Source organism: Cucumis melo, chromosome 11, assembly GCF_025177605.1.
Source record: "Cucumis melo cultivar AY chromosome 11, USDA_Cmelo_AY_1.0, whole genome shotgun sequence".
Taxonomy (NCBI): Eukaryota; Viridiplantae; Streptophyta; class Magnoliopsida; order Cucurbitales; family Cucurbitaceae; genus Cucumis; species Cucumis melo.
This window is the reverse complement of record NC_066867.1, coordinates 9,664,005-9,675,263: the sequence shown is the minus strand read 5'-3', so window position 1 is coordinate 9,675,263 and position 11,259 is coordinate 9,664,005. Positions and strand designations below refer to the sequence as shown.

The following is an 11,259-nucleotide window of genomic DNA, read 5'->3' as shown; positions in this document are numbered from 1 at the left end:
CTCTTTCCCGACGTTTTTTTCCCGACGTTTCTTTACGTCGGGAATTCCTTTTTATATATTTTTTTAATATTTTGTTTCTACTTTTTTCCTTATAATATTTTGCTCAAACATTCACAATGATGTTCAGATTGTTGAAAAAAAATTTCTGACGTTTTGGATTAAATTAAAACAAATTGAATATAAATTAAAATAAATTAAGAAATATACAAACACAAATTAAAAAAATTGAATTAAAATTAATAATACGAATAAGTTCACTACAATAAATATAGTTCTCAAAATATAAAAAGCATAAACATAAGAAAAAGTCTTCCAACGAGGTGTGTATGCGCATCATTCTACACCTTCGGTCCTAAAAATGATATAAAAATAACTAAATTTAGTACATAATCTTATATTTGCAAAAACTTAAGAATAATAGAGACATATATGTACCGCAGAGCTAGGGATCATGTGGTGGTCCCTGTTGTGCACGAGTAAATTCTTCTATCATCTTTTTCATACTTTCCACTTGTGAAGCTAATGCTTGGTGATTTCTATCTTGTACTTCAATCCGTTCCAAAGCTTCTTGAAGTTTAGCTTGTAATTCAATCTCTTTTTCTGTGGACTGCGAACAAGATGTCGATGAACTGCTTGCACTCGCCGTTCTGCGGGCCTTCGGCTTGGGTCCCCAACCAAGGCCTTTTGAGTAGCCTGGTCGTCTACCCAACACCTGATTGCATATCTCATCCTCAGAGAGTGGCTGACTACCCTCTGGGGTAGGCTGGGATTGGAGTTCCAGCATTTGATTCTGCAACAAATTTTAAAACTATGTTAGGTAACACGCAAAAATATATAATGAAAGTGGATAATTAATAAGGGCATAACTTACATGCGCATCCTCGGCGGCCTGCGACACGAATGTCCCAGCTCGAACGTGTGTTTCCCAAAACAATTCCATACGATCGACCGGCTCCTCTTTTCTTTCAGCGAGCTCATACTGTCGTTGTAGAAACGACTTGGACCCGCTACTATGATTGTAAGGCTGCTTCTGTCTAGCAGCCTTGTTCGTCCGTGATTGCTCCTGCATTAAAACAATTATATTGTTTATTTCGTATACATATTAAAACTTGTTATCATAATTAATCATGACAAATACCTGGAATGCACGGCTGATATAATGGTCGCAGAGGAAGTGTCAATCCTCATCACGTCCAACCAATGCGTTTGGTGGGTTGGCACGAGCCTCCTCCGGGTCGCTGTACTTTTTGAAATGTCTATGACAGTCGGCCCGGAACTCTTTAAAGGTCGTGAGCATCTGATGCTCAACAAACCTGTTCATCGCTTGATCATTGAAATCAAGCACAAACAATCGCTACACATTACAAACATAACACATTAGATTGGTTAAAGTTAGATATGTTTCAAATGAAATCATATATAAATGTGTAGTGCATTTAATTACCTGGAGGTCGCCCTTGACGACCTCAATGTATTCTCTCCCAACGTCCGCCCACTTAAGACAGCGGACGGGAAATGTCTTTCGCACGCACACGCCTATCGCCTGGCTGAAGCGAACGGCGTGTGGAGAAATAGGCTTCTCCGCTCCAGGGGTGATCGTCATCGAAATGTGCCCATTTATTGCAACGTGGCGCTCTAACTCCAAGAGTCGAGACTACGCACGTCTCCTAGGAGTCGGAGTCGCTTGTTGAGAAGAAGACTCTGCTCAATAAATCGATAATAACATATAAAGTTAGAAGAAAGAACATGAAATATTTGTAAGTTAAAATGAAGAAAATTCTTAGACTTACCCGTATTGTCGCCCACAGATGATGACCCTCCCACGATGTTATTATTTAAATCGTCCTCAAACTGGAGGAACATATCGTCCGTCTCCATAAAATTTGATCGTCGATATGACATAATGGCTATGGACATAGAAAACAAACATTTTCAATTTAACTTAAACCTCCCTCTCCCCAGATAAGTAGTAATTCCATTTCATAATAATTAATTAATCTATCCTACTACCACAAAAACAACAAAAGATTCGATGATAGAAAGAATGGACATAACATGGATATAAAAATAGTGTGGATACATTCAATTATAAGTTTATAAAAAGATATGTAAATTAATAAATGAAGATTCAATTTAATCTGAAACCAGTTAAAAGGTTTGTAAAATAAAATCTATCATGAATAAATTATAAAAACTAATTAATATATGGTGGCTATTAATTAGTTTTAATTAAATAACAGAACTTTAATAACACAACTTTTATTCTGTTATATATTATTAAAAACTAATTACATACCACAGGTATTATTATGTACATGTTATCAATATTAATGACTTGTTCTCTCATCTCATCAACTTCTCTCTCTCTAATCTGAATTAATCTTTAAATTAATCTCATATTATTTAGAAAATAAATTAAATTATTGAGAACATTATATTGTGCTTTTTTAAGATCTAAAAATAGAAACCAGGGTGATTTAGCACAAATGTCAAATTGTATTGGACTTTGTTTGATAATAATTTGTTATCGTTTCTTAAATTTATGTTTATTTTGATCTCTTATGTTATTTATGTTTGAGTTTTTGAATGCTTAATCAAATTTTAATGGCATAAATCAGTTTAATTTAAAAATTACTATAGACATTTAAAGTCTTAAATTTTTTAAAAATAGGATTAAAATAAAATGATTTAGTTACAATTATACATATAATGCAAATGTATATTGAATACATCAATTGTTTTTAATTATTTCTTTTAAAAAGAATTATTAGAAACTAAAATAACGTTTAGTACGGAAAAATTAAGTAAAATTTACTTTTTAGTATCCAAGGTTTGACGAGTAGGAGTGTTTCGTCTTTTGTGTTTTAATAATGTCTTTGTTTCACAACTATTTTCTGTTTGATTTCTCTAGAGAGATGAATTTTAGAAAACGTTCAATCACAATAAAAGTATAATAATGGAGTTTTTTTTTTTTCTTGCTTCAATTTCTATTCATTCTTTTGTTTATTTTATTCTATTTTATTTTTACTCAATCTCTAAATTTTACCCAATTCCTTATCATGCGATTTTGTAGAATATTAAACAATATTTTTGTTCTATAGGTTTTCATGAAAAGCAATGGTCCATTTCACAATGGTTTTCATTGTTTTCAAATTTTCAATTTTAAATTATGATTTTCCCAATTCTTAAACAAACACTCATTTCAAATCAAGTTTTTAAAAACAAGATCAAACTTTTTAAAAACCATTTTCTTTTCACTTTCATAACTCAAATATATAGTAATAGAAAGTTAATTATGCCAAAACACAGAGATGGACGGCGGCGGAACAACGGCAGAACAACGTTGGTAATCTAAACTAATTTTCATAAAAAAAACCCTAAACTAATTTTCATCAAAAAAAACCCTAAAACATAAACTTAAACTAAATAAATTTTCATATTTCACTTACCTAAAGTGGCAGACGGCGGCGAGGGACAACGGCGAGGGAGGGCGGCGACGGACGACGACGGAACAACGGCAGAAATCGCGACGACTTCTTCTCCTTTCTTTTCTCCTCTCGGTTTCGGTTCTGTAATTTACAGAATTGAAACGAATTTAAAGGGGATTTCCCGACGCCACTTCACGGCGTCGGGAAATCACTCAAAATGTGTCGGGAAAAGGGGAATTTCCGACGCTCATTAAACCCTTTTCCCGACGTTTCATGCAGCGTCGGGAAAAACCCCTATTCCCGACGCCGCTCCCGACGCACTGTTCACGGTGTCGGGAATAGTTCGTTTTTTAAAATTAATTTACCTTTTTCTCGACGTATTCTTGTCGACGCCTTCGTGGTGCGTCGGGAAAGATTGTTTTCCCGACGCATCTCCCGACGCGTTGTTGACGGCGTCGGGAAAGCCCTTATTCCCGACGTTCTTTATGCCGACGTGCTTTTCGGCGTCGGGAATGCTCCATTTTCTTGTAGTGCATGGTCAAGAATCTAAAGTTTGTAAACTAGATAAATCCCTCTATGGCCTAAAACAAGCACCTATGAAAAAGCACGAAAAGTTTGCTAATCTAATCATGTCTAAAGGATTCAAAGTAAATGAGAGTGATAAATGTATCTACTATAAAATTGAGAATGGCTTATGCACTATCATATGCTTATATGTAGATGACTTTTTAATATTTGAATCAAACTTGCACATCATAAATCATACAAAGTCAATGCTAAGTGCAAATTTTGACATGAAAGACTTAGGAGAAGCTAATGTAATCCTAGGTATCAAACTTAATAGAACTGAAAAAGAAATTTTTTTTAGATCAATCCCATTACATAGAGAAAATCTTAAATAAATACAACTACTTTGATAGCAAACCAACTTGTACATCTTGTGATTCTAGTGTTAAACTGTTCAAAAATACTGGTGACAGTGTTAATTAATTTGAGTATGCAAGCATCATAGACATTCTGAGATATGTTGTTGACTACACTAGACCTGACATAGCTTATGCCATTGGATTATTATGTAGGTTTACTAGCAGACCTAGCCTAGAACTCTGGAATGCTGTAGAAAGAGTAATGAGATATCTTAAGAAAACCAAACACCTAGAATTATATTACCAAAAGTTTCCCGCTGTACTAAAAGATTATAATGATGTTGATTGGAACTCCCTCTTAGATGACTCAAAGGCTACAAGTGACTATAACTTTAATATAGTAGGCAGAGCTGTTGCTTGGAAATTCAAGAAACAAACTATTTTAGCCCAGTTAATGATGAAGTAAAAAATGATAGCACTAGCTACTGCTAGTGAAGAAGCAAGCTGGCTTCGAAGCCTGCTATCATAGATTCTCCACATGGGAAAGACTGGTACCAACCATAATGATCTATTGTGATAGTATTGTAGCTATCGTCAATGTTTAGAACCGTTATTATAATGGCAAGAGACGATAGATACGTGGTAAATATAGTACCATTAGAGAATTTTTTACTACTGGGGTAGTGATAGTGGATCATTTACGAATTGATGATAACTTGGCTGATCCTTTGACGAACGAACTAGCTAGAGAGAAGGTTTTTAAAACCTCAAACATAATGGGACTCAAGCCTATAGAAAATGAAATCACTTATAAGGTAAACCCAACTTGAAAGGATATAAATCCCAAGAAACAAGTTCAACGTGTAATAACTGATTAAGTGATATGAAGAGAATCATGCTAAAATACCTAAAAGTTCCATTCTTATGATTCAGTGATTAGCATGATATTCTGAAGCAAATGACAAGGTTGAGCTTAGTTCTTAATGAATTCTATACTTGATGCCAAGTAGGGTACCTAATTACAGATGTATTCTGGATAGATTCTTCACCTTTGTGGATGTGGAAGTGAGGGTCACTTCTTATGAAATTCTAACCAAACTCTCTAAAGCGTCCAAAATTGGGATATACGTGCAAGGCCTTAAAGCACAGGCATTTTAGAACTTCAATCATATAATGCTGTGTTGGCAATCTTATTAGAGGTAATGTTTAAAACCACAAGTTACGTTACAATATTCTGAATTATTGACACTACGTGAAGGATCAAGTCATTAGACACTTTTGCTTAAGTAAAGTATTACACAGATAGATACTACTTGGGAAATTACCAAAAATAGGATTATTTTTAAGGGTATAAAGAGTTTTGAGATGGATTTTTCAAAAAGATTATTTCTACGAAAAATAAGGTGGAAAAAGTTTATATTACCCTTTAGTTAAAAAACCCTAAAAATAAACTTTATGTGATTCTTCTCCTTCTCATTCTTCCTCTCTTTCTCTTCTTGCGTGTGGTTGGCTGTGCACGAACTATGGGATGGAGGTTGTGACTTCAACATCAGCGACAACGGTTTCGACGACTTAGGCACAACTAGTTCATCCATTTATTTTGGCTTTAGGAGTAATTTTCTAGGGAAGAAAAAGAATTAAGAAGCCATGCCGAAGAGAATGACACATAGTTTGGAAAAGTGAACGAAATTGGACAGAGGCGGAGTAATGTGACGAGGAAGTTCGAACAACGTGGTAAGGCGACTTTCTTTTGATTACTAAACTTTTTAGTAGGTGATAAATTTTTACTTGGTGTGAAAATATTGTTTATTGATTTTTGCTCCATTGTTGTCTTGATCTAGATTTTGTGTGAAAATTTATAAGAAAAATATATTTCCATTTGTTAATACCATCGTTGCTTATATCTAGATTTTTTTTTTTTGAAAAAAAGTTCTTTAAGAGTTAGATTGTCTCACTTAGATGTATCTTCATTTGCTGAATTATAGAATGGAAAATTATGCCACTTAACAGAAAATAAATATTAACAGAAAATAAATATTGGTTGCTTATAATAATAAATTGCAATTTTAATGCTGGTTTTCATTAATTTGCAAAATTTGCTTCCATAAGAAACCTTAATTCTTTTTTTTAATTAATTGGGTTGATATTCTCTGAGAATTTGTTGTCATGACTTGTTTGACGATTTCTTTTTTGCCTTTGATTACAACTGATTTGGGTTTATGTTTCTGTCTTTTTACTGCTCTTTGTTGGCTGATTTGATTGTTGTTTTAGAGGTATTCAATGTAGTTTATTCAATAATAAGTTGATTGTCTTGTAATTTGAAGTCGTATTAATTCTATTATAGCAAATCACATAATAATTGAAGGATGACCTATGTAATTCGAATTTTTGTTCGTCATATAGAGGAGTATGGAAAAAATATAGTGAATTTTTGTTTAACTTCAAACTAATTTTGTACTCGTTTTAGGTGAGTTATGCAGACTTTACACAAACATATCCCTCGTGTACGATTACTCAACAACAATGAAGAAGAGTGCTTCCATCGAATGATGGCGAATTGATCGAATGGTGGATAATGGCGACAATAGAGACTTGGATGGCAATAGGCATCATTTTTTCTTACAAATTAAAAAAAATTCTCAAACTCCAACCATTATAGTGAATTGTTCTTTGTTGATTTTTTGGAATTGTACTTTGTGTAGAAACTATTCTTTGATTTCTACTATTTTTTCTTCTCATTTTTGGTTTTTTAATTAAATTTTCTAATTTGAAAATTGATATTGGTTGCCAAAATTTGGTATGAGTAAACTAAAAAAAGAGAAGTTGTTACACATCTTTTACAATAAAATGTTTATTGATTTTTGTTGTATTTTAAAGTATTATATACTGATTTTTTATTGCTTGCGAGATAAAATTTTATAACTAAAAACTTAAGGAAGGTAGAAATTCAATTTTGGAACAAATAGTAAAATTTTGGAATGTGCGAGATGAGTGCAAAATAATACATATGTACCTAAACGGCTTCCTAAACATGCGTAAAAGCACTCCAAAGAACTTAAGAGAGAGGTAGAAATTCACTTTTGGAACGCATAGTAAAAGCTTAGAATGTGCAAGATGTGTGTGAGATAATACAAATGTACTTAAAAGGCTTCCTAAACATGCGTAAAAGCACTCCAAAGGACTTGTGAGAGGTCGAAATTCAATTTTTTGGAACGCATAGTAAAAGTTTGGCGCCATGTTTTCTCGAACGTCTGTCGACGTGGGTAGTTGACGTCGCGAGATGTGTGGCGTTTCAACTGATTTTGATAGGGTTCTCATGACACCTGATTGCATGACGTCGTGAGAGGTTGAACGTCTGTCGACGTGTGTAGTCAACGTCACGAGATGTGTGACATTTTGACAAGATTATTCTGACGCCATAAGTGACTACGTCACAAGTTTTGGATACTATGTTAACGTCATAAGTGAAACATCGGGAGTTCCTCTATAAATTCATAGAACTGAGAGAGAAAAGAAATTTTCAGCCGAGAGAGAAAGGAAGGGTGGAAGGTCGAGAGAGAAAGGAAGGGAAGGCCGAGAAAGAAGTCGTCACCGAGAGCTTTCTTTGAAGGGAAGGGAGTCGCCACCGAGAGAGAAGTCGAGAGTTGTCGCCGCCCACTCTATTTTTTGTATGTTTTGATGGTTGTTCTGTTTAGTGTATATTTTGATGCTTTGGAATGTATTTGTGATATCAAAATTGTTGTGTATTTCAGAATTATGTGCAATGGAGGAACTCAAACAGAGGAAGGGAAGTTGAACATTATTTTAGCTAGTATGATCATACAGACATGGACAGGATGTGTAAAGAGGGTAGTTGGACATTATTACGAGTTGCGTCTAGAGAAATACAAGCTTGCTTCAAATAGAAAGAATCGTTACTCTGGTGGTTCAAAAAATTGATTCGGAAGGGAGTAGTGGAAAATGACAAGGTTGAGAACCAAACAGGTAAGCCATAGAAAGTTCCTCGCATGCATATTATGCAAGTGGAAAATTTTCAATGGTTTACTATTCTATTATCGATCTTCGTCATTTATTGCTTCTCTCTTCCCAATCAATTTTCTGGAACCACTAGAGAAATGGTTGCTTCTATCTGAAGCAACCTCGTGTTTCTCTTGACGCACTTCGTAATAATGTTCAACTTTCCTCTTTGCACATTCTGCCCATGTCCCTATGATCATACTAGTTACAGTAATGTTAAAGCAATGTGCAGAAGTTGAGGCATTTAGAACTATGTTTAAGTTTTTATTTTTACTTTGTATTATTCATGTAATTTCTAAATTTATGAACGTGTACTTTTGTAATATTTGAATTGATAATAAATTCGATTTGGTATTTTAATAATTTCTTTTTAATTTTACGTTAATCGTAATTCAATTTAGAATTTTAATAATTTTTTATTTATTTTATGTTAATTAATAATTTTTGGAATTTTAATAGTTTTATATTAATTTTACGTTAATTAATAAAAAATTAAATCAGATATCACTACTAACGCCTCGTATTAGACAACACCAACATACTTGTGACGTCAACAGTAAGGTATTTACGATGCCATTCACAAGCGTCGGTAGTTCGCTACTGTCAACGTGTTGACCATGCCGGCAAAGGGTGCATCGACAGTAACCCTTCGCCGACGCCATCTCGTTTGTGCGTCAGGAGAGTCTTTCACAATGCATTTCTTACGACGATCTTGCCGATGTCCGTTTCTCCATCAGCATAGCCTCTACCGATGCTTTTCTGGCTTTTGCCAACACATTTTTGTGTCGGCATACCCCCTTCTTTTTGTAGTATAACCTTATGACGAACCTCAATTTGTTAATATAGTCATAAATTTCATTTGGCTGCATCGTCTCATAAATATCAGTCTTAGACCATCTAAAGAATAAACATTTTATCAATTTAAAAGTGAAATCATGTAAGTGAGACAACCTAACTCTTAAATCACTTTTTTCAAGAAAAAAAAATCTAGATATAAGCAACGATAGAATGATCAAATGGAGAATTTTCTCTCATAAATTTTCACACAAAATCTAGATCTAGACAACAATGGAGCAAATATCAATAAACAAGATTTTCACACCAACTAAAAATTTATCACCTACTAAAAATTTCAGTAACCAAAAGAAAGTCATCTTACCACATTGTTCGAAATCCCTCGTCATATTGCGCCGCCTTTGTCCGATTTCCTTCACTTTTCCAAACTATGCATCGTTCTCTTCAACATGGCTTCTTAATTCTTCTTCTTCACTAGAAATTTTCTCTAAAAGCCAAAATAAAGGGATGAACTAGTGGCGCCCAAGTCGTCGAAACCATTGTTGTCAATGTCGAAGTCACCAACTCCATCCTATAGTTTGTACATAGCCAACCCAGCAAGAAGAGAAAGTGAGGGAGAAGGAGAATAATCACATAAAGTTTACTTTTTGGGTTTTTTTAACTTAAGGGTAATATAGACTTTTTCCAACTTATTTGTCGTAAGAATCAACCTTTTGAAAAATCCATCTCAAAACTCCTTATAGCCTTAAAAATAATCCTATTTTTGGTAATTTTCCTTACTGCTAGATGAAAATGTTTTAAAAAAATTTCAAGTGAGGGACTTGGTAGTAAAAAAATTTTCAAATGGGTGTTAAATGAAAAGTTTGAGAAAGCAAATATATATTATTACTTTATTCCAAACATGCATTCCTTAGCAATGTGGAAGTGCCCTTTATAAACTCATACATTCGCTTATGAGATTGGACCCCAAGGGGCATCTAAGTTTTGGAATGAGAGAGGAGATAGGCAAAAGTAGGTTTGTTGACATCTCCACATGTGCTGGCCACCATCGTTACATAATATTTTGCTAAAATTTATTTTGTTTGGAAAATCGTTCGACTGTTTTCATCGTTACATTACCGTTGAATAGTTACAAATTGAATGTCACAAAAAATAATTAACCAATTTCTTTTTTGTCATAATTTATATGACTGTTAGAGCCTCTCTCCCCGTATACTATACATATACCCCCTTTCACTTCTCATTTTACACAACAAATATTTTCCACATCTAAAAAATCTCTCTAATTTCTCTCCATCTCCTACCTCTCTCTTGGCCAAAATTCTTGTTTTTTTTTTCTGAGCCAAAGAGTATCTATTTGAGTATTGGTATCCCGATCAGTATCCGATGTTGAGCTAATTAACGAAACATGGCTATTTTATCTTGGAGACAAGGGGGCTGTATGAATCTGTTTGCACAAAAGGGTACAGCCGCAAATGTCTTAAAAATAGCAAGATCTGCGATTCAACCTTCTTTTCTTAACTTGTTTTTATTTTGCAGTAGCCGAATTGACCAAACAATTTGACCAGGTTATATGAGATATAAGGCAAGATAACACGTGTTCTGTCTAGACGAAATACAAGGCGAGATAGCATACGTTTTATCTAGGCGTTTGGTTTAGGATATACTCCTTTTAAGCATTCCAACATGATTTGATGAAAAAATATTGATACTATTTCAAAATCCAAACAATAGAGAGAAATGATTTTGTAGGCAATAGTCATATTTGTTGATATTGAAATATATTTAATTTAATTAAATTAATTACGGTGTTATACAACACATCGTTGAAGACATTTAGAAAAATGTTACCTGAAAGGGAGACTTCTTGCTGTAATTCGTCTTGTGATTTTCGATTTTTGCTAAATTTTCAATTGATATATATGTTACTACTTTATCCAATTATGCTACTATATCCAATTTTCCTAATTTTCAAGAGAAACTAAAAACCAAACCATCTTGTATTACAAAAGTTATATTACAAGAAAGAAACAAAAAAGATCAAACATTTAATTAGATGGAGGAAATATTCTTCTATTATTATTATGATGGGCATAGTAAAAATTTATGTTTGTATACTTTACATCCTCTGTATTATGCTTGATTGTAACATA

The 11,259-nt window shown here is 33.6% G+C and overlaps 1 protein-coding gene across 2 annotated transcripts; it reads right to left on the bottom strand.

Annotated features, from left to right (window-relative positions):
- Positions 1-247: 247 nt before the first annotated feature.
- On the bottom strand, positions 248-3,554 carry LOC127143836 (uncharacterized). Of its 2 annotated transcripts, XR_007815391.1 has the most exons (7): positions 3,450-3,554; positions 1,791-1,907; positions 1,445-1,701; positions 1,139-1,354; positions 872-1,063; positions 436-790; positions 248-352 (listed from the first exon to the last, which is right to left on the bottom strand). XR_007815391.1 is itself a non-coding variant. In XM_051079047.1 (4 exons), the coding sequence occupies exons 1-3, from the start codon at positions 1,186-1,188 to the stop codon at positions 520-522; spliced, it is 513 nt and encodes a 170-aa protein (XP_050935004.1). In that variant the 5' UTR covers positions 1,189-1,314; the 3' UTR covers positions 248-352; positions 436-519. The 2 variants fall into 2 exon arrangements, 1 of the variants encoding a protein (XP_050935004.1); XM_051079047.1 differs by lacking the exons at positions 1,445-1,701; positions 1,791-1,907; positions 3,450-3,554 and having other exon boundaries at positions 1,139-1,314.
- Between the last annotated feature and the right edge of the window lie 7,705 nt (positions 3,555-11,259).